The sequence below is a fragment of the Platichthys flesus genome, chromosome 13, assembly GCF_949316205.1.
Source record: "Platichthys flesus chromosome 13, fPlaFle2.1, whole genome shotgun sequence".
Lineage (NCBI taxonomy): Eukaryota > Metazoa > Chordata > Actinopteri > Pleuronectiformes > Pleuronectidae > Platichthys > Platichthys flesus.
Window position 1 is genome coordinate 10,387,661 of NC_084957.1, and position 24,671 is coordinate 10,412,331.

The following is a 24,671-nucleotide window of genomic DNA, read 5'->3' on the forward strand; positions in this document are numbered from 1 at the left end:
GGGCTTATTTTATTGCCCATACGCAGAGGTTGGTCATGGATGTGGTCTGAAAGCACGTGCTCCACAGTCGTGTTCCCAGACAATGCAGTGGGGCCCGTCATCACACACAGGATGCAGTCTCACCTTGAGGAAAATAAAGGGAGGACAATCAAAACTGCAGGAAATTCAAGGGATCCTTTCGACAAAATGTTTGTTTTTAATGTCGACCGAAAACTGCAGCTGAATGTGAAAGTTTATACAGCGCCGTGTCTGGGTAATAAGGGAGCGAGAAACTACGAGCATGAAATGGAAAATTAATTCATTCAATTAGGTCTCACCATATTGTTTACTAAACTCTAACGTTATTTATATTATCCAATTCTCTTGCAATAACAAGTGGCCAAGAGGTGACAATTTCATGTTCCCTCGTTACAGCCAAAATATACTGCCTAAAAACAACCTTAACTCCCTCTCATGCCTCTGTTTATTTAGTTGAGCTGCAAAGTATTTAATCTTAATGTTCAAATAAGATAATGTTTGGAGCCACTACCTTGGTCCTGACATAGTGGATTTAAACATCCCCATCTTATTGTTACCTTGTCAGTTTTGGAAAGTTGTAGAAATTGTCAGACGCCGCTTCCCCAGCTTTGCTGTAGGGAAATTGTGTGGAGGGAGGGGGGGGGTTTCCAACGCTGCTAGACCAGCTCATTATGGAGTATTTGTTGACTAAAATTATCAGCAAGTGGAGAAAAAGGTTTAACCAAAGTCTCTACATAAAGATAGACGACAGGACTGCTTATTAAAAGCCAAACCAAAGTGTCTTAGTAAAGGTCCTAAACCAAACGTTTCTCCATGTTAACACATGAGACTTGGGCCAAAATATAAAGTCAAAGTACAAGTCAAATAACGTTTTTTTGTGGTAAGTTTTAATAAGTTGCTTAATGCTATGAAAACAGGATGAAATGTCATGCTTGACAGCTGAGACAGAACGGTCGATCGCATGTATTTACTGGAGCCTCATTACCACGGCTCCATTCCACAATCATTCCTGTGCAGAGTCCGGCCCAAAATGCAGGAGATGGTAGAATTTTTACAAGGGATATTTGTGGATAGTGAGAGGAAGTGGGTACGCATCATTTATCTTTATCCACAATTTAAAGTTGGACATGTGACGACAATTGCTGCTCCAGCTGGTAGGCTTTGTCTAGCCCTTTATTCAACACAAGTACTTCAGCTTCATTAGAAAGGTGGATGCTGCCCCCTCTGCGTCTCTCCTTGCATCTCCCAGGTGTTGCATCAGTGGTTAATATCACAGAACCTCCAATCTCTAAAATGATTATGCAACTAGGAGCCGAGTCATGATGATATTCTCTCTAATTAACAAATCCTGCAGCTTTGGCAGAGGTCTGGGAGATCACTTGACCAGAAGCGATCAGGTGAAATTGAAAAAGTCAAGAGCCGACAGCGGCCGTTCGCTGTGGAGGTAGAGCTTCCTGTGTGAGAGGAAGTAGTCCGCCTGCTCGTTCTGGCTGAGCTATTCAAATCTGCTTCCCAGTCCTCTGGGTGGACTCGACCACCTCGGCTGATGCACAACGCACACGAGTGCAGAGTCCCGTGTGAACAAAGTGGGAGCCGTGGTCTGTGGTGTGTTAGTGGATGTCTCCCAGTAGGCCTGGAAAAACAAGGCCTCCATGACGTGTTGTTGCCTTAGCAAAGCATGCGTCGACTGGAGCCAGCTTCCTCTGTGTGAAAACCAACACACTTGGTATGCTCCTGGTGAGATACGCTCTCTCCTCTCAGTCTCTCCATCGCTCCCTCCTCCTTCTCTCCGCCTCTCTCTCAGACCCTGTTTTGTTCAGCCCATTCCAGAGAGTGTGGCTCATTTTAATTCGGCTGGCAGGCTGATCACACATCAGCCTTGATAAGCTAAGTGGCCCTCAGCAGCAGGGATTGAAGGTCCTTTGACTCTGTTTTAATCACTCACTCGTTTGTCTCCTTCATAATCTTTTCTCTCTTAACTTTTTTTCTGTTGCTCATTTACTTGTTTCTCTTTGTTTTGTTTTGTTTTTCCTTCTCTTCTTAGATTCATCCTATCTCAAGGTATTATAATACGGTTTCCTCCTCCTCCGCCCGTTCCATAAATCTCAGATTACCAGGGGTTTATCACAGTTCTAACTTGGGAAAAAAGCAAATGTGCCCCCCCCACGCACACATAACCATTGTGTCATGATTTTCTCTCCTCGTCTTTAAGCAGATGCTTCGCCGTGCTCGAGTGTAATTCCATAATCCTTAAATCTCAGCCATTTTTCATAAAGACTCATAGGAAACAATTGCGTGAGGGATGGGCCAAATTTAATCACCAGCCTGTGAATGCAATTACCTTGGCGGAGGATAGGCATATGTTTGGGGGATGGAGGCTGTGGCCGACGCCCTCGTGCCTTTCTGCAAAACCCCAGAGAACAGCTGAGCAACGTTTCTCCTTCCGAGAGACGCAGGATAAAAAACAGACTTTTTATTTCCACACATGGTCAAATAATGTCAATTGTAGCTGTTGACTTTTGACATAAAATGGTTTTCTATTGACGGTTTCAATCAGATTAGTTGTTATCCTGAACAGATGCTAAAATAAACGGTGCTTATTTGCTGTATCAAGCGTTACAAGTGAGTTTCGATGCAAAACTTAGTTCATTTAACAAATTCTCATGTTGCAGCTTGTTCAGTTTGATCAATATCTATTTCCATATGTATTGTCTAGTTTCTTTATATAACTTTCTTTTAACAATCCAAGCTGTCGTTTTCCCCTCTGTCAACTCAAAAATACCATTCCCTTTTCTGTTTGTCACTATTTTATTCACAGCCCTCACCCATTGTTCTAAACTATTTATGTCTTCTCTACTGCTCCATTTATTTTTTTCCAAATGTCACTTAGTTCGAGCTGCTTTAATCGGAAGCTCCACAGCTTGTTTTTCCCTCCAAACACTCTAATGCCAGACAGGAAAAAGAACAGGCCTAAATTCAGTGTAATGCATTATGTGTGTGTGTGTGTTTGAGGCTGTTTGCTTCTGTGGCCACTCAGCCTTGAATGTCATTCACCTTGTTGAAATTAAATGCACACTTAATGGTCCTTCCAAACACGTATACAGACACACAGAAGGCACATATTGTACAAACAGGCAGGGGACAGATAAAGGGAAAAAAACAACATGTCTTAGTTCGTTGTTTAGGTGCTTCTCTGCCTTTGGTGTTGGTTCTCCAGGTGTCTGAACTCTGCTGGACGGATGAACACTGCTCCTCAAAAAGCTTTTCCCTTATTTGATATTTTGATGATTGCGTTCGAGAACACTGTACAAGAGATTAGTCCAAAATCCCTCATGGGTTTTCAGTTGGGTTGAAACCTGGTTACTGTGAAAGCTGTATCACTATATTGTAATTTAACCGCAAGGTGACACCTAATGTCCTTTGAATGTAGGCACTCGTCCTGGAAGCGATCACTCCCATTTGTCATTATATGAAAGACTGACTCTAAAGGGACGAGTGGATCCAAACCCTGGCAGCACCATGCCCCCCAACCACCACAACCATCACCACTACACAACAGAGCCACTGGATCCCCTCATCATAGAAGTTAAGCCCTGAAGCCTTTCTGGCCCACACACACATACCAGCATCTGTAAGGGTTAGAACAGCACAGATGTTTTTTGTAGGACCAACTTGTTGGTATGAACACTTCTTGACAAAGCTGCAAGCACCAATACCACAAGCCCCAAAAATGATCCCGTTCCAAACACTGAACTGGTCATTGTAAATGTTTTTTTATTTATATAGCACTTTTCTAGTCTTGATGACCAGTCAAAGCTCTTTACAGTACAGTTTTACATTCAGTCACCGGGGTAAGAGTTGCTTTTCTGTTTCCAATCACATATTGGACTAAAACATGAGCATCGCTGTTGTCAAACATGCACCGAAGACCATCAATTGTTGACTTAATTTACTGGTGTGTTGTCCAAACAATGCAAATGCAGATGTCAACAATTAGCCATGTTTTTAAAGTCCCCCTGATCTTTCCCTCTTGACATCTTGATATTGTTTTGCTGAACCAGAAGCATCTGCATTTGCTGTATCTCCAGTCATCAAGTACGGCTTTTTTTCTAATTTGTCACCCATCTGTATCTACACACTCATCCGTCTTTAATATTATCTCTCTGTTTCTTCCAAGCTAACTTAAGCCCAAGCTATCAACATGGTGCCATCCAGTTGTCTTGGTGTCATGGTGCGTCAGTCTCCACAAAGCTGCAGTGCATCACTATCTTCTTTCAACCCAATGGTCGAATACACACAAACACACACACACACACATTCAAACCCCAGAGCTGCCATCTCTCTTGTGGACCTCTCGTGAAGCACTTTATGTAGTCGAATTAATGCAGTTGCTCTTTTCAGGTCAATAGTTAAACACATAAAAGTGCAATTACATTCGAGTGGGTACCACCATTTGGCTTGGGGACTGTGCTAGCAGTGTTAAAATTACATGCTGCTCCTGTGGGAGGTGCTCCATCCGTTGAACTTATATTGCAGATGAGGTTAGAGCTGATGAAGTTTGTGATGCATGCTGAGATACATTTCACACTATAGAACTTTTAATTATTAAGCAGTCCTTAGGTTCAAATGACACTGAAATGCACTTGTTCTTATATATTAAGTGTATTAGTTATATGGACACAGTTGCATACAAATTGCAGTCGTCAAAGCCCTCAGATCTGAAAGTGCACAATGGTTGCTCTGTGTTGCTCAGAAAGAGAAATGGTTTTATTTGGTGACATCACCCACATTAGCCTTGAAGGTTTCTTGTCTGTTGACCAAGGGTATGTCCTAGAGAATTTAATTATGTTGCCAGTCTCTCTCCCTGAGCCTTGGAACATAATAAGTAATGTTTTATTTTTATCCAGGTGGCGCGGAGAGAAAAAAGGTTATGCGACATCCAGGCAATATCTAATAGAAAACTAAAAAGAGCAGGAATTGTCGCTTTGTCATCGGGAAGACAAAACCACATGAAGCTATATGTCATCATCAAACCTGATGACACCACCAAGGTATATTGTATATCTTCTAATTCCAGAAATAATGATAATACATTTATTTGTCTAGCCCTTATCTAAACAAGGTTACAAAGTGCACACGGAAAGTCCATGGAAAAATGACAAACTAATTTTAATCAAATGTATTCAGTTCAATTTGATTTAAGGAGCAAGATCATAACAAAAAAAAAAAGTCAAGACCTTAAATTTATAAAGAAACCAAACAGTTCACACAATGATCAGCACTTTGGCGACTGTGGAGAGACAAAAATCTCCCTCATTACCTGGACGGACGCTCTGAAACCTGTTGTTATCTTGAAAATCAGAATCAAATCATAAATCAAATGAATAAACCTCTCTCTGTCGATATGTGTCTCGCCAATAATCCTTATTTGCTTCAGCATCCCACAGCCGGTCTTGACTTGCCACGAATCAAATAAACTGCAGGTCACTTTCAGAGGCTTCAGAAAGAAAGCTGCAACCAAAATTACCACAGGTCAAGAAAACAGCCAATTCCAAAGAGACATGTTTAGAACGGACACTGCACTAGTAGAACGATTTAAAGCCTGCTCAAATTTGTAATATTCGATTAAATTCTTTTTGATGAGAAAAACATCGCAGCCGTGTGAAAACTTTCAAATAATCTGCTCTGTAGCTGTAGAGGGAGTTATCCAAAGAGAAAAAACACAAATGATGTCAACAGATTTTTTGCAGAAACCCTGCATTAGAAGCTGGATGTGTTGGAGTGAAGATGTGAGTGTTTTGGAAACAAGAAGGACTAATGAAAGACACTGTTGGGTTGCAATCTAGCCAATGAGAGATCCACTGCTCAGCTTGTAGTGTTTCAAAATATCCCAGTCTTTTGTAGTTTGTTTGTTTGTCTGGGTTTTTGTTTTTGTCGTTGTTTGAGTTCACCCAACTTTTTGAGAAATGCAGTACTCACTTTTTAGTCGTCCGAGTGTTGACCCTGTTATAAAATACTATCAACAATTGAGAAAACTCATACATGGGGATGGGAGAAAAATAATAAATTAGTCATTATGCACCCAAGACTTAAATGAAAAAGTTTATTTATGGTGAATGTGTGTATATACACTTGACTCTTCAACAAGGCCACAATCTGTTAATTTATAGAAAAAATTTGGCAAATCTTTAATAAACACAGAAACAGACACACAATTTGTATTTCTAGGGATTAACAGTTTGGACTGGAGCACAAGTGTGTAACCGTGCAGTTCCAGCAGGTGATAGACAGGAGGGAAATCACCTATATTCAGAGTAAAGGCCGAGTGTTGTGGGATCTGTAGTTGTCTGACAAACTCATAGACGCAGCACTGTGTGACAACATGAGCAGAGATTATGCAAATGATCACATTCTCTTAAAACCTACAAATATTACTGTGTTGTAGTAGTAAAGATGGTCTATTTAGTGGTGGATTAGAACTTTTGAATGAATTATTAAATCATCATTCAATATCTGCAAGCATCTGTCATTCTTTCTTTTAGTATAGTCCTCATCTATAGATGTGATTATTGGTGATAAAAACACATCTCCTTCCTTCTACTATTGTCTACTGCTCCGGATCATTTATTCATCCTTGCTCCAAATGGCATTTATATTCTTCAGTTAGTCTGATCATTCACTCGGATCTTTTTCTTTATTTACTCCGCAGTGATTGTCCATGGCATGGCCCTGTTCACCCGGCAGCCTTGAGTGACTCGGTCTTCTGCACACCATTTCTCTTGAGCTTTCATTATATTTGCTTCCCTAAAAAGACTCCCTCACAAGGGCCTTCTTTGTTCCTTCTTATGCCGGATGTGAAGTTGGGGAGAGTGATTTCAAGGGCCATTAGTATAGTATCCACCGTATTTCTTACTAAGCTAATATGGATTTTAGACAAAGTGCAAAATAGCAGGGAAGTTGCTCATGAAGCTTCCTGAGGTTTCCAGGAAGACTGGAGTGGTACACAATAGTTCCACTTACCATTGGCTCCGGCCCCCGTGGCGCATTATTCACCTGTTGTTACCACAAAAGTACTTTGTACGGATTGTAGGCAGAGCAATACTGACCTTCTTCACCAACATTTTCCCAGTTTTTGAACATTTTAATTTGTGACCTTGTGGTTATAATCCCACTGATGAAGCAACTTGGTAATAGAATTCATGCTCAAGGCACATATTGTAATTTGGGCCACATTACTGCCAACCCCAAACTGTGCTTCTTCTGGGCGCCTGTACGTTTGTACTTACATTCTTATTTTTGCATTTCTGCCTGTCTGTCTATTGATTGCAACAACTTCACTCTTCCACCGCTGCTGGGGTGTGTTCAGGAGGATCCGTGCCCCTGCATTTAGCCTCGCTGACCCAGAATGCATCCTCGGCTTCCTGCCGAGTTTCTCCCCACTGTTCCACTGAGCTGATATCAGGTGCTGATCTGATGCCAAATTGAAGCTCTCGGAGTCAATAAGACAGTACGGTGGAGACCTGAAGGTGAAAATCCCCAATCCCAATGCTGGAGGCATCAGTCTCCGTGATTGAACACATGTCTATCTTTTGTAATTGTCTGGCTCTTTGAGTGTCCTGAATCTCTCTCTGACGTTCTATCTTTCCAACTTTCGCTCCAGCTGACTATTTGGCCTGTCAGGCTGGTAGGACTTCCTTCATGTTTATCTGTAGCCTGTACACCAGCCGCCTGCAGACTAAAGAGGAACTTCTGTTCAGATATTGAGTGAATGTGTTTTCTCGCACGTATTGATGTGAGTGCATCAGCACATGAATCTTCTTCAGCATACAGAAGAATAAACCCTAGTGGGGATTTTCAATAATGCAGTCCTCCAACACCGGAGCGCATCAACCATTTATTATACTGCTGCTATTGTCCTAAATCCTTCTTCATTAAACAGTCCGCACAACACCAATTCTCTCCCAAACTCATTAATATGGATTTTCTTCTAATCATTGGTTTGCTATTTGCCTCCCAGTCTTAATCAAACTCGTCCCCACACTGCAATAAATAAAAAAATAAAAAAAATCGCAACAAGCACTTACCATCAAAATAATTGCCTGCATACATTTGTTCTGCCTCCCTGAATTTCATATTGTTTTCCACCGGCGGTCATGCGGGCTGATGCCGGAGACTGCTGTGCCTTCCGAGGCCATACGCTCATTCAGAGACACCCGGTTTGCTCTCGGGACGAGGCGGGAAGGCGGGGGGGGGGAGCAGTTTGGAAACGTGAGCTGCGGCTACGTGAGCAAACTAATTAAGACATTTTCTCTACCCACTAAACAATCAACAACAGGATTTAACCATTGAGCTCCCCCCTGGCCACCAAGTGCACGCGGCCCAGATGTGCAAGCCTCGCACTTACTGGTAATGAAAGCAGGGGCTGCATGAGATTTGAATGTTACTGTGGGCATTATGTAATGTGCGACTGTAAATGAATATCTGGGTGACGGATTCCGTTGGAGCTGCTGTAACTACCCTGGGCAAAGTGCCACCAAGGAGCCAATTAAGCTCTTGAGCAGCGTCTTGAGCCTGGGTGATGTCGTGCTGCAAATTCGATGCGTTGCTTTGTGCTGTACATGCCCATCATGTGTGAGAAGGGTGGAGCCTTGGTGTTGAGGCGACTGCGGCTGAGGGGGAGAGCGGATGCCTCCAACCAGAAGGAAGGCAGTTTGATCCCAGTCTTCCCCGTCCGCATGCTGACGTGTCCTTGGGCAAGATGCTGAATCCCGAATAGCCCCTCATAGAAATAAAAGTGCTGCTGTAAGATGCACTGTATGAACGCATTGGGTGAATGTCAAACTGTACTGTAAAGCACTTTGAGTGGTCATCAAGACTAGAAAAGCGACATATAAATACAAAACCATTTACATTATATTACATTTCATTTACCTGACGCTTTTGTCCAAAGCAATGTTCCTTCTTTTTTTTTTTTTTTTTTTTAGTACAATCAACTTTTATGAGGGGCCATTTAGGGGTTCAGTATCTTGCCAAGCACACTTCGGCATGCAGATGGGGAAGAGTGGGGATAGAACCGGCAACCTTCTTGTTGGAGAAAGCCCACTCTACCCCCTAGGCCACACCACCCCATTTGCCATTTACCATTTGACGGTCACTTATTGTGGCAGTGTTGAACACTGTTCAGTGTTGAACAGTATTTATTTTTTCCGTCTGTTTATGCAATGAGTTTTGAGAGTGTGAAGGCTGCTGGTGTCAAGCTGGAATTAGTGACATCACCTTGTGTCTCCCATGCACAGTAATCTAGAATTTTTTCCAGAGCCATTGCATATTTAGTTCATCTGTCTACAACAAAAGTCAACACAGCATATCTGTCTTTTTAAAATGTCCCCTCTCTGTTTTTGTTTGCTTCCTCACATCCGGTAGAAGCTCCTTTCAGACATGGACTCGGAAATGTTCCTGAAGTTTTCTAATGGGGCTGAATGCCACAATGATAATGTCCGGCTCAGTTGTCTGGAAATGTTCCATAACTTTCCCTGTGATGCCAAGATGGTGACAGAAATCTGGAAAGACGTCAAGATTTCAAGAACTTTACGTATTTATGGCCAAAACCAGTGTCGACATACTGTAAATAAAAGTGTGTGATTTCCTCAGTGGAAGCTAACTCGTCATGTCCCGCCCCCTGCAGGATCTACCTTGTCACCACCCCTAACCTGAATCTCCTGCTGTGTTCTATGTGAACGGCAAATTGCGTGTCCGGATCCAACTTTCTGGACATTTCTGCAATTTGTGTCTGGAAACGACTTATGCAGAAGTGAAAACCACAGCAGGTAGAGTCTGCGGTTCAATCCCAGGTTCCTCTTTGCTCACTGTCCTCGGGCAAGAACCCTAAATTGTGTGTGAATGGGATTTATTCGGAGTGTGAGAGACGTGCAAATCTATATATATAGTGTGTGTGTGAATGGGACTTCGACTGTAAAGTGCTTTGAGTGGCCGTTAAGACACTATAAATGCAGGCCATTTGTCGTTCCCTCTGGTCTGAGTACACAAACTGCACAATTACAAAATTTAAGGTTTTATCCGATGAATTTTTGTATTGCTTAGTGAGATTTGTAGACTCATGAATTCATTACAAATGTTCGATTGAGGCAGCAATTCTACTGACTGTCAACATGTTGTGATCAAAATATGTTCAAATCATGTCACCGTGGGTTTCAATGTGTTGCATTCAAAACTGATTTAAAAAGGCCCATTGGACCCGCTTCCAATAGGTTTTACATGCGGACGTTGCATCTGCTTGTTGTTGTATATTTGGCCAAATGTGTCTTGGATGCCTTTACAACTGAATTCAATATATCATGGCCCAAATTAACTCCGGCAGGATGAGGGTGAGTGCCCGCCAGATGTACATGCATCTTGCTTAACCAGGGTTGAGATTTCCTGCCGGCATGTCATAATAACTGCCTTGCTTTGTCTGCCGGCTTGGCCATTGCCCTACTTTGCCGGCAGCATCCCTTTGTGTAAACAATTTGAATTTGAGACGCGGCCTCCTTCTCGCCAAGCGATATCCCTCCTGCGGTGAGAGGCAGGATTAATTTCTCCCCCCGACTCCCACCGCACACGCCGAAAGATATGGGAGATGGAGATGTGGGAGTGGGGGGGGCAGGTTTATGGAGGCAATACCACTACCACCTTTTATCCGAGGAGTATAATTTTATCATTTGTGGGACTATCTTATATTTGGCTGTATCCGTAGCGTGTTGGCAGGGAGCCTCGTGTATGATCATGTGTGTCACTGGTTTCAGCCCGATGTCAGTAATCTGTTTGTTGAGGAGATAGAGAACACACGCCCAGTAAATAATGCAAATCTGCTACTGTCTCCATCTTCCTCCTTCTCTCTCCTTCTCACTCCAATACAAGTCAGCATTAAGCATTCCCTCAACTCTGACACAACAACAATCTGAATCAGCCTCTGTAACCAATCATTCAACGCACTCTGGGTGCGTGTGTTTCCGTGCGTGTGCAGGGAAAGTAATTGATTCCCCCCCCCCCCCCAAAAAAAAAGTCTGACAATCGTTGGCTCAACAAGGTGATGCATATTATAACGGTCTCGATACATGACTTTTTGTCCAACCTCTGTGATGAAAGATAGAATTGTAGTGGCGTTGGGGAGTAATTGATTCTGTCTGCTCACCGTGTGGAAAGGGGAAGTTGAGAAAACACGAGGATGGTATCGGATCAGAGGTTGTAATAACAAGCAATATGACTCTGCTTTGTCCCGACGGCCTCGCGTCAACCACCGACATCAGGGGCGGGTGTCTCTCAAGATCAACTGTCCCCCCTAGAGGATAAGGTCCCCCATCCAATCTAGTCCGTATAAGCATGTCAGTGATTTTGACTTAAACGCGCATTGTCTGCCCATGTCAGTTTTTAATTATATAATGACAGCGGGGGAAAGATGGCAATTTAAAAACACATCAGGTGCCTGGCAGCTTGATTGCTGAATTTGGTGCATCCTCCGGGCCGGGTTAGTACCGAAGAAAGCCCTGTGTGTGTGTCTGTACTGAATGTGTGCTCTGTTTCTTCTCCACAGAGATCCTTACTGGCGGTGTGTACGTCGACCAGAACAAGTTCCTGTGTCACGCCGACACAATCCACTGGCAGGACATTGTCAGAAACCCAGGGACCCACCCCGTGGTGGTGCCCACCAACAGCAGTGTCACATGTAAGTAAACAACCAGCATCCTGGGAGACGGGAGGTGTTACTGAAGATACTGTTGCTCCGCACTCACTCACAGCTGCACCCAGTGAGACCTGGAAACTGGACACAACCACCAAAGATGAATCGGGCACACAATGAACAGCAACACTGAAGGAAATGGAACTTAAAAGGGAGCGGCGCTGATTTAGCAGTGCTCATTCTTGGGCTCATCAAGGACAGTTTGAAAGAAATTAAAAAATCGATGAAGCAGCAGTGTCCAGTTAAGGTGATGAGAGGGAAGCAGGTACTGCTCCTCCACTTTGTTCACTCAGAATTATTCTGCCAGTCAGAGGATTAAACCTGTGACCTTGAGGTTGTCACATTAGTTGAAACTAAACAAGTGAGCTTCAACATCTCGTTGTTTTGTTGTGGATAAGTTATCTTTGTTTTTGTTAGACCCACTGTTGTATTTATAGACTCATAGATTAAAATGTTATTTATTTAGAGTTTGACCTCATTAGTTCCTTTTTTACAAAGCTACTCTGGAGTTTGGATAATCTCCTGAATTTATCAAGGAGCTCAATGTGAGAATGCAAATGTCTGAGTCAGTTGCTGTGGACATTCTCCAGAAGTCCCCCTGCCAGCCCTCTGAATAAACCCATTAGATCTTTTAACAGGAGATTATCCGGAGGACCCAAAACTGCAAAAAAACAATAGCCATACACAAAGAGGACCCCAATGAAGATGCCTATGTGTTGTGCTGTAAACAAAAAAAACACAAGATCTCTGCAGTAGAATTTACGGTACTTCCTGCCCCCTTGACCCCATTCTGTCATTCTCCTTGCCACGCAACAATTCACAGTCACTACTCGTGCACATCACATTAAGGTCCCTGTGAAGCCAGCTGGTAGACATGTCAGAGCAGGCTGGAGGGATTTGTTTGGGTGAAATGAACATACTTAATCTATCAGTGGATATATGTTATGGTGCTGGATGTGGGTGTAAGTGAGGTAAAGATGCATTAAGTCACTTCCTCTGACCTTGTTCCTTCAAGCTGTTGGGTAATCTGTTGTTTTTCACCCGCATGTCTTTAAGCTGTCTAGTCACATTCGTCAACACATGCATATACATTATCATAATGACACAAAACACAAATACCTTCTCCGTGTGTGTCCTTGGATATAAATGCGCTGAATTCACCAAAGGCTTCAGGTGCAGATTAACAACTCGAAGCACTGATTTGCCGCTCGATCCCCCCCCCCCACACACACACGCACACACACACACCTCCCTCCTCCCCAGATCGACCCTGACTCAAATGCTAGTCCTCTACTCCTCCGAAAGATCAGGGGTCTCCAAAACCCGTGATTCACGATGGAGAACATAATCCTAAATTCATTCTTTGGGGAGACGCAAGCTTTATTTTACAGGAGTTATTACTTTGAGATTTATTAATCTCTTGATTGTGTTTACTGGTCTGCACGCCCTGGTGATTTGGGCTACATCCACATTTCTCATTTTTGGTTTGAAAACAAGTCTGCAATAGCCTCAGCTATGAGGTCTGCGTTTTCAGGTGTGTCAGTAATAACAGAATAAAACTGATACAGAGGTAAATCGCTCATGTGGACAGAGATTGGTTTGCAACTAAAACATAGTAGTATACATGCAGCCATAGTCGGAACCCCCTTTCCACCATCGTCCCTCTCCTGCCCACACCAGCCCTGGTAAGACGGCATACTTTTAACCTTCAGGGGCTGTTTTTAAGAAAGCTGTAAAAGATTATGGTGCAGGGAGAGGGGTAGGACAGGTTTATTCTAGGTCTCTGAGAATTTATAAGCGGAGATAGTGAAGACCTTGGACACTAAATGAAAACTCTTAGGCTCGACTTCACTGGGCACCGAGCACAGAGGTGAACAGAGATGTAACTGTAAGTGTAGCAGCGGTTCTATGCACTCGGCAGTGTCAGACAACCACTTATGGCTCGCTGACATTTGTATCGCTCTCCTGTTTGTGCTGCTTTTCATAAAGTCAGGGCTGTCGACCCCTCTCTTCCTCAAACGCTACAGTTCGAGGGGAGTCGACTCGAGAAACGGAAAAAACAAAGGGGACCGACTGGAAAGAGACAAAAAGAGACAAGGGCAAACGTTAAGTGAAAGAGAACCGCAGAGGAGTGATGAATAGGCGAGTGGCGGGTTGAGAATGAAAGAGATGAAATGTGGGGTGGTGGAGAGGGCCGCAGACGAGGAACGAGAGCAGGGCAGAGGATGGGGAGGCTCGTGCAGGGGAATAGAGTTGGTCTCCATGCTAATAGCTCTCATCTGTAGAGGCTGATGGACAGAGGACAACACTTGTCCCGCACTTACCCGGGCTCACTTCCCCCGCAGTCAATTACCAGCCAGTCAATTAAGTCCTCCAAAAAAATCAGAAAGGCACCGACTGAAGCTCTGAGGGTTTGACGCCGCTCTTTGCTTCTTTGCTGCTTTCATCTCAAACTGATGTGCGCTGGTTTCCTGCTGCACTGATCCAGAGTAGAGAGACCAAAAATACACTTTTGCAAAACAATCAGTGAGCTGCATTATTTAAAGCTGTTATTGCGACAACAGCAGATAGCAGTCGGGAGAGATATAACAGAATACCTGAGAAACACATCGGACCTATGGGCAATGTTCATGCTGAATAATTAGATATATGTAAATACAAGGGCCGGGAAGTTATTTATTTAAGAGACGTTAATCAACTCTAGCACCATCAGGAAATTATATAATTAACTACACACCAATTATGCCAACTATGAAAGTGCCAACATTTCTTGAAGATTATGCTTATTAAGTCATAATAATAATCATGAAGCACTTAGAATGTCCTGGGGATGCACTTGTAATGAATTGTATCTTAGGAACATCTCTTGAAGCAATTCAAATCATGTTGCGAGGATACAAAAACTTAAGGGCACACACACACACACACACACACACACACACATACGTACACACACACTCACACACACACACACACACACACACACACACACACACACACACGTACACGTATGATGACGTAACCGTTTGAAATGCCATCATCTCCGCCCTTGACTTTGTGTGCAGGTCAAAAGTGCAATCGTTCCTGTAATGGTCGTTGCTGGGGACCCAAGGAGGACCAGTGTCAAACCTGTAAGTACATTACCATGATTAGCTGATGACACACCGCATGGCCTTCCAGTGGCTTTCTTGATATGGTATCTGGTCCAGTTATTGTTATTTCTTTGCTGGTTAAATTTGAAGTTATTTTTCATTAAAAACAGACACAGTCATGGAATCGACATGTTTCAAAGCTTCTAATCAGGTAACGGTCATTCTGTAGATTACAAATGACATTTGGCATGCAGGAAGGAATGTAGCCACCAGTGTTGTCCAGGTTGCCAAACCTTAGTTAGCTGCCTGCAAAATAAGTTGTATAAATGAATGAATAAAAAGTCATGTTTAACATCCATACTAGATTATTTTTATATATATATATATTAATTTTATGAGAAACAATGTTTGTGGTTAAATGTTACTATTTTTAGATCTATTGTAACAAAAGACAACCAGGGATTTTTTATTTATTTACAGTTCATGTCCATGGTTAAGTATTGTCATGTTATTAATTATTATTAGTAATATTATTTGCAAATTGTTAAAACTATGCAAAAGAAGCTATAATCCAGAACAAGAACAATACAACAGCATGACAATCTTACATTTATCCAATCAAACTAGTCTATACAGTAACATTGACTTCGGATCCATGTTTTACAAATTAAACGTAAGGTCTAACTGTAACTTCAAAATCTATCAACGAATTGCCTTAATAAAAAAATGACTACTGTTACTTACACTGCTAAAGCTAATTTCCTATTACCACTAGTGCTCGAGCTGTTGGCACAAACCTCAGGATCACCATAGTGTGTCGGTGTCAGGGAGGAGAACTACCATCATTCACCCTCTGACTCTGAGCACACAGTGCAGTGGTGGATCCATGACAGACCAGTAATTGGGTCTGTGTGTTTTCAGCCCTCGATAAGCAAACCGAGCGAAAATACAACATGCCAAAAGAAATCCATTGTTGCATTTTCTATTAGCAGCGAATGTGACAAATGTTCGAATCAGACTTCTGCTGGAAATGTATCAATCTGTTGTCACAAATGCGAACCCTCTGTTTGTAAAGATACACTGTGAATCCATTCTTTATTTGAATCAACTCCTCCATCTGTGTGGACATATTACAGCCCCTAGGCCCGTGGGCTGGGTCTTCACTACATTTACCCAACTGTAAATACAGCATGTACATAGTCATAAAAACATAAAAACGTTTTCCTCTTTCCATTAAATATCTGTTATTCCCTATGCAATCTCTACAATCCCTTTTAATTGTACCGACCTCCGCCATCAGTTTCCTTCTCTTTCCATCACTCTTTGCATGGACCACTAAATCTGTGCCAACTCTGGCATGTGTCATCTTATTTGTCCTGTGGTCGCGATCTAATTAAGATAAGAAAGATTGAACTGTTTGACCAGGACCTGTTAACATGTCACAGACCAGCCGTCGATAAGCCCCGGGCCCAGTCTCTCTCCCCCCCCCCCCCCCCCCCTCCTTTCAGCCAAAAGTCATGCTATCTCTCTATCTTCATCCATACGTCGGGCTCATGATTCATCCTTTCAATTTTGTTTTGCTTTTGCAACTTTAAATTTTGTTGTGCTGAAATATATTGAGGGAATAAGTGGAAAAATGTCAAATGAAAAATGACTTCAGAGATCCTTTTGTGACATATCCATGAAATAATTATTCACCTGTCTCACAAGCAACAATAAACAGCAGCGTTTGGTGTCAGCAGCTCAAGGGAAAAGTGAATTCATTCAAAAAGTGAACTTTTACTTCCCCCTTGAAGTAGATGACGAAGAAGACTTCTTTGGTTCATTTATAAATCAAAATGTCAGTATAGTGCAGCAATATGGTTCATGATGAGCTGAATACTTGAAATGATTGATTGATTGATTGATTGATTGATTTGTGTGGGAACGTGTCAGCTCTAGCAAAGGGCCGATGACGCAAGAACATCATTATTTCTAAAACAGAACATTTCAAACCCAAACTATTCATTTCATCTCCATTAGAATATTTCCATGCCACTTTGGGGCAGCAGATAACATTTAGGAGCATATCATCATATAATCGCCTTTCAGTTAATTTGTGTTCCAGATGCTGTCTACAAATATTAGTAAATACTGACACTGTTATAACTTTCCTAATTTTGGGCAAAAAATGAATTTTGTCTTATGTCTGGATTTCATAAAAGGTAACATTGTCATCACTAGAACAGCATTTGGCTGATTTTGTGTTAATCTAAATATTTTTTTAAGTTGAAAGTAAAGTAAATGTTAAAAAAAGTAGTTAAGTGAAACTTTGGGAAATACAGGGATAAACTTGAGAGCCTGTGTTTTCCTTGTTGAGTTCCTTATGTGAACTGTCTTGCATTGAAAGAAAGTGCTGAGGAGAAGCAGAGGGAGTAGCCAAGTATTATGAAAATCCTCTATTAACTACAAGAGGAGGAATGTATTGGCACAAACATCCCACTAGGACCAAATGGAAGATGAGGTAAAGTCTACTGTCATTTTATCCTTCAGCTAATCAATTAGTGTTTGAACAATCTTGTTTGCCATAGAAAGGCCTGTGACTTAACCCCAAAGTGTTTTAATTTACTCTAAGTCGTCGATAGTTGTGTAGATTATACAGACAAATGAATTGGTCCTAGAAAGTGTTTCCATTGCAAAAATCCCAACATTATCCAATAAATAGTTTCGGAGGCCAGAAGTAGAAGTGAGTACATTTTAACTCATGTTAATGGGAAGCGAGAGGCAGAGGCTCCCGTGACTGATGCTGCTGTCCACAGCCTGTTCAAATGGAGGCTTCCAGCCATATTTTCTCAGATGGATTTCCTTTGTATTTGTCATCACCAGCAGTTTCTTTTTTTGTATTTTATTTTTTTCTTGAAGTGGAAGTATAAAGCCAAGTTGATCAACAGCATTGCGTCTCTCCGTTGGCAAGGTCATTTGTTTGACAGAGTGTCGCGAGCAAAGGAGGCCGTTTCATTTTAGCCCAGGCCCCGTTAATGGAACGCCACTGATTGTATGTTAGGCGTCGGGTGAGGTGTGCGTGTGTATTTGCATGTGCGCTTGGCGAGCTGCGTGTGGCTTGTATCCATCACTTTGATAGTATCTCGTCACTGCAAAGCCCCAGAGGGGAAACGCGGCTCACATCAAAAACACTGTGTGTGTGTGTGTGTGTGTGTGTGTGTGTGTGTGTGCACACGCTAACACAGATACATGCACATTCACACACCAGCGTTGGGTTTGTAATATTGAATTCTAACCACATTACTCTTCCCTAGAAATTAGTATTTTGACACCTTTTGTGTTTCAGTTTCACTTTTACCTTTATCGACAGAGCTGATTGTAAGAATTAGGCTGAAGACCCATCCTTATTTTTGTATTCCTTCATTGTCAATTGGCATTTTGTGGTTAGAACTTGGATTCAAGTGCATGTTGTTAGGCGATATTTAACCTCACAGCGAGAACGTCCCTCAGTTGAAATTTTGGGGCGTGAATATTAAAATATCATGTCTTGAATGCTGTAATGTCATTTCAAATAAAAATTGCAGTTGTAGAAATGTGTAGGTTATTGTCCACTGGCTTGAAAACCCCAACAGCAAGTTTGTAGTTGACAAGCAACTAATACTTAGTATTCTTCTTCTTGTATCCGTGAACACACATTTTGCACCATTATTGGATCGGTATCACATACCTGCGCACAAGACTTTCAAAATATCTTTGCTTTCACTCGTTTCAAGTGTGTGTGTCCCCCCCCCCCCCAAGCTCATTATTCAACTGTGTTAATTCCACTGCTTTATCCATCACAAACACATTTACCATTCCATCATATGCATCCCACTGCCGACACTTCCCATACCCTTGCATCCACTTTAGCCGCGTCTCTTGCCAGCTGTCTTCCTCAGTGAAATGGCAGACTCCATGCGTGCATTTACTTACGCGGCTGTGGAGGAGCGAGGCGTGCGCCACATGGCCGCGACAGGCACGAGAGGAAAGGGCTGACAGACGTGAAGTGATTGACGTTACACTGAGTCAGATAGGGACCGCAATGTTTCCGTCTCCTCCTCCCTCAGAGTGGGTGCAATGCTGGGAGGCCAAATCTTGACTGAAGATAACAAGTAGTGGGTGGCTGAGGTGTTTAGGCTGCAGCTGCACTCACCACACAGATGTGTATTTATTTCTGCCAGGTTGCAGTTGGCCAGATGTTAGAACAAACTCCAACAGTGAATCCAATGCTTGCTAGTGAAAGGATGTTGTTGTTCACTGACATTTTAAATTGACGCTTTTCCGTTCAAACTAAATGTATTCCCATTAAATGTAATGAATTCCTATACATATAGCTTGTGTACTGCATAGTAAAAATGTGACACTCAGATGTATGATAGTTAAATAATATATGTTTTTCTGTCCTCATTTTTTACACAGTAACAAAGACAGTGTGTGCGGAGCAGTGTGACGACCGTTGCTTCGGTCCCTATGTTAGTGATTGCTGCCATCGTGAGTGTGCAGGTGGCTGCTATGGACCAAAGGACACAGACTGCTTTGTGAGTGAACACACACACACACACACACACACACACACACACACCAGCATTTACTTCCATTCGATGAAAAGGAAACGCATGTAAACCTGTTATTGACATGGCAACAGCATAATCATATGTCTGACTCTTTCATTTCCTGAATGTGGCCACAGATGTGTCTAAGAAATCGGACAGATTCTGCTTGTGACGTTGTACCACCTTCGTTTCAAAGTGGTTCTGCAAAGCAAGTTCTTCTTTCTGGGCTTGACTTGTGTGTTAAAATACCACTGGTATTCTAAATACCATTCAATGACATTTAATTCCTTTAGCAATTAAGTGTTATTGCTCAATATAGACTTCCATCCCTGTGGTTGGCCCTTGTCAATTTGAACAATTCGTCAAATAAAAAAGCAAAATCATATATCTAGTGTTTTATTAAATGTATTCATTGTCTTTTTACACAACATTTTGGTTCAACTTTGTTTGATCCACAGCTTTTTATCTTTGTTATCTCACATTGGTCTGAGATGCTATGTACGTTTGTAAAGGCACATCCACCTATTGTAAATAAAATCTAAATACCTGCTCCAACACTGTGTGTGCTGCGTGTGTGTTTGTGTGTGTGTTTTGTGTACAGGCCTGCACCAACTTCAATGACAGCGGGGCCTGTGTGACCCAGTGCCCCCAGCCATTCGTCTACAACCCCACCACCTTCCAGCTGGAACACAACCCCAGGGCCAGGTACACCTATGGAGCCTTCTGCGTCAAGAAGTGTCCTCGTAAGTCTCACCACCTGCACACAAACACAGTATCCTATTAAGTCAAGACCCTTTCATTATAACTGTAATTTAATTCTAATGTAGCTTTTAACTTATTACTCCGAGGAATCAGTGAATTTGCAAGGTCCACTTTGAATCCGGGGATTTTATAATCCAAAATGAACCATTGCACATTGAACCATAAATACAAAATATTTACCCAAACGTACCTGAAAGAGTGAACCCTCTTTAAGCCAAATTTTCACCATGATACTTTCTTTTTACCTAAAAGTCTTATGTTTTGCTGCAAGAGAACACTGATCAACAGACACGCTCCTCTCACCACATTCAAACATTCACTGCTCAATAACTCATTTTGGTCAAAGTAAGAAAACAGAAAAATGAGGACAGAGGAAGAGCAAGTAACTAATAATGACTCTGTCCTGTCTAAATTGAAAATGGGGGTTAATTCCGTTTCCCATTCTTAAAGAAAACTTAAAAAACAAATGTTTTCTTAAATAACTCACAGTTGATATGACTTACCTTTCAGTGAGGCATAACGTTTAATGACATTTACAAAAACTAGGTTGAATCCCACTGATTTGTTCTGTCTTTGAGGATTAGATAAAAGCAGATCAGCTGATATCTGAAGGATGCCGTGAAGAATGGAAGGTACATAGTGTGCAGACAGGAAGGCATTTGTCAGAATTACATATTACACCACGTTTACATGAAGCTTTTAGCAAAGGCCATAACCATGCATACACACATGCACACTCCTGCTTGCATTTCCATAGGCTATTTGTCATGGACTTACACACACACACACACACACACATACAGGATGCACACACCCCCGCTCCCCACTGCTCTGCTTTAACGTGCAAATCAAAGTTTTGTCGTGACCAAGAAAAACAATTAGATACTGAGGGAGCTTGAATTGCATTTACTGCTTTAGCTTCTCATAACCCTCTCATTACTACCAGTGGATCATTTTGCAGGGCAAATATTGCAACCATAAACACAATTTGTCTTTGGTTTCCCGAAGATGTTTATGTTTGTGTGTGTGTGTGTACCTTTGTGTTTCTACCTCTGTGAGGACCTATTTGAGTGTTGGACCCCGGTAATAGGGACATTACGCCCAGTGAGGACACTGCTGCTGATATTTAAATCAGTGCTGTGGGCTTTTAAGGTTTGAGACGGATTTAGGGGAGAAGACAGGTTGTGGGTTTTTTACAAGCATCGAGCAAAGGTGTAAGTTTGGTTCGGTCCTTGCTGCACATACTCTTTTTCACATGACCAAAAATAATATGCAGGGTACTTCTATCTTTCTCATTCAATTACAACCTGTACTTGCCTGGCTCTGCAGAAAGTCTACTTGGGATAAATATGTGTTTCCTGACATAAATTGAATTGAAACATGAATTGCAATAAATATTGAGCTATAATTCTCAATAGCAATATAGAAAATGTTCAGTATATATTGATGTATTGTTTACACACTGTACAAACACAGGGAGGACGCATATCAGATAATTGATCTAGTTTATGTTTTGCGATTTGCTCATAATGAGGAGTTTAAAACCACAACCCTTACGTCTCTAAACTTAAAATACATTATAATACAATTAATGATATTGACTGGACTGGAATGCAAATGAGTATCTAGATATTAGTTTTGGTCAGAGACCAATTGTGTTGTTTTTGTTTTTTAAACTGATTATTTGCTTATTATTTGTCTGTGTTTCTTATTGAGTGCTGAGCTGTATCGCTGAATATAATGATGCCTGACATCAGTTGGACGAGCTGTGGCTAGTTTACCGTCTAAATAATGTTTATGTTCCATATGCAGGAAAATCCCCTGCTTGATCCATGCGGAGAAAGTGGGAGGGAGGAATTAAATAATAAATATTTATCCCTGCTCATTTCAAACAAGATGAACGTCGGGTCGATTACAGAACATTCTAGTTAGCAGTCGCCAGCTCTTACTTACACGTCAGCTCCTCTCTGAAAAGGACCTGATGCCTTAATTCCCAGTGGGAGACGTTTTCAAAACAGATATATGCAAACAGAAAACTGAAAGGAGCAAATTCCCCTTCCATTCACAGTGATGAGCTGTCTATCATGCAACTGTGTCTAGCCTGAGGTTATGTTTGATATTCACCAACCCATCAGAGGTGATAACAATACACACTGCATCATCATCAGGTTGTTCTTTTGCTTTGCACCGTTGTTGGTCTCGCCGTTACTCCTCTGTTCTGAGTTTAACACTCGGCACAACCCCACCTACTAGTGGACGCCCCACGCTGTGCCCAGCATCAGTGAAAAGGGCAACCAGCAGCAAGTGGGACTTGAAGGCATTGTTGCTTTTAGACACAAGATGCTGTGGTGTTACAGAAACCAGGCTGATGAAACTGCCTCTTCAAAGATGCAAGTCATGGTGGTTTGGATATTTCAGGGTTGGTTAAAGCAGGAGATATAGACTTGTCTTTTTGCTGTTTCTTGTCGTTGTTTGTACGTGGCCTACAGTATCGTGTGGTATTTTGATTTCCATATTACATCAGTGGTTCATTCTTCTCTGTCTTGGGTCTCACACAAAAACAGATTCATGTTATTTTGTTGTTGTTGTAGTATTAGCCAATGGCCAGGGAGCGTCTACCGACAGCCATGTTCAGTGTATAGTATCAGCTTATTTTCCCAGGAGGTGGATTGGAGTTCAAATTAAAGAGTGAAATGGAACAGGGAAAAACGACGAAAAAGTGAAAAGAATAAAGCGGTGCATAAAGAAATTCCCAGTTGCACAGAAATATGAAGTCACAGAAGAACTGCATCAGTCAAAGTTTAACGTTGTGTCATTGCCACATATTGTTCCGTAGGTTCCAGTCAGACAAACAAAGGTTTGTGTTTTTTATTTTTTTTTCAGATAACTATGTGGTGGACCATAGCTCCTGCGTCAGAGCGTGCCCCAGCAACAAGATGGAGGTCGAGGAGAACCGCATCAAGATGTGCATTCCTTGCACTGACATCTGCCCAAAAGGTAACCAACAAAAGTAGACGTTATTTATGGCATAAATATAAGGATTGGTAATACAGCTCAGTTCATGTCGAGATAACCGTGACGAGCGTGTGAACATCAACAAATCATTACCACATTACTTCTGAGATATGTTATGTTTGTAACCATGATGCACAAACAGGGCTGTCAGTGGCCTCTGCGCAGCTTCTTGTGAGTCTGAACATCAAATCTCATTTGGCTTCAAATCTGCAGAGTTTTTTTCTGAATCCCTTTTTCCCTAGCACAGAAAAAGTTACGCCTCTTGTCTGCTGCAAACAAAGCAGAAGATTCAAGTTTGGGAGAACATTTGAAAGAGTGCAAAGCCTCTGGATCAGGGTTCATGTAGAAGTTGTGTTTTTGAGAAACCCGAAAAAGTCCCTGATATGAGACTTGTAACTTGTTCTTCTTCTCACTCTTTTAAATCTCCATTGTTTTAGCCTGATACAACATTTAACTAAGCTAATGCTGTTTTGCTCTCTCACTGTGTATTACCAGCGTGCGATGGCATCGGTACCGCCAGCCTCCAGGATGTTCAGACTGTGGACTCCAACAACATTGACAAGTTTGTCAATTGCACCAAAATCAATGGCAACCTGGTTTTCCTCATTACTGGAATCAAAGGGTGAGCGCTGAGAACATTGAGCTCATCAGTTTGACAAAAGATGGGAGACCGCCGTCACACTCATTATGCATATTATGTCTTGTGTGTAGCTTTGAATTAAAAGATATGTCAAGTGATTGAAATCCAAACAAGACTGTATGTATGAGCTCAGGATTAATCCTTCCGAGTTTAAAAACGGATGGGTTGTGGGAGTGCACAAGGACAAATATCTGTCTATATTTATGCAAATAATCAGTCAATAAATTTAGTCAACTGTGTTTAAAATAAATATATTCTACACAAAGATCACATGAGTCACTGTCATGTCCTTCGGGTAAATTCAGCTCATTTTTATCTCTCTCATTAAAAAGATTATTTGTACGTTGCTTATCTGTGCAGCATAAAAGGCCAAAAATTGTTCTGTCCTTTTCATTTTGTGTGGTTCTGATCTCCCATTGTTATTCACAGGGACGCCTACCACAAGATTGAGGCTTTAGACCCAGAAAAGCTCAGCGTGTTCCGCACAGTTCGAGAGATCACAGGTGAGTCACATCACTCGTACAGTACGCGTCTGTACACATGCATACGTATGAATAAAAATAGAAATATATAGTAATTACTTTCCTTCATCCTCCCCCTTGCGCTTTTATTCCGAATAGCGTGCACATGCTTGTGTGCGCATCTGTGTGTGTGTGTGTATTTGCTCAAGTCTACCCCAACCCTTTCCCCCCCGGGACTGTGAGACTGTCCACACCAAGGACAGACATTGCAGCACAAGATGAATATCAGATGAGTCTTTCAATCTCCTCTGTCTCTGCTGCTGCTCCTCCCTCTGGGAGTCCCTGGCCTTGAGTCCCGCAGTCCCAGCTCTC

The 24,671-nt window shown here is 42.0% G+C and overlaps 1 protein-coding gene across 3 annotated transcripts in view; it reads left to right on the forward strand.

Annotated features, from left to right (window-relative positions):
* The window catches only part of erbb4b (erb-b2 receptor tyrosine kinase 4b), a 276,106-nt gene that overhangs the window by 159,179 nt on the left and 92,256 nt on the right, over window positions 1-24,671 (forward strand). For all 3 annotated transcript variants that reach the window (XM_062402618.1, XM_062402620.1, XM_062402621.1), the window contains exons 4-10: window positions 11,609-11,740; window positions 14,821-14,886; window positions 19,288-19,406; window positions 20,023-20,164; window positions 23,067-23,180; window positions 23,694-23,820; window positions 24,268-24,341. In XM_062402618.1, coding sequence (XP_062258602.1) covers window positions 11,609-11,740; window positions 14,821-14,886; window positions 19,288-19,406; window positions 20,023-20,164; window positions 23,067-23,180; window positions 23,694-23,820; window positions 24,268-24,341 — 774 coding nt within the window. The remainder of the gene's footprint in view (window positions 1-11,608; window positions 11,741-14,820; window positions 14,887-19,287; window positions 19,407-20,022; window positions 20,165-23,066; window positions 23,181-23,693; window positions 23,821-24,267; window positions 24,342-24,671) is intronic.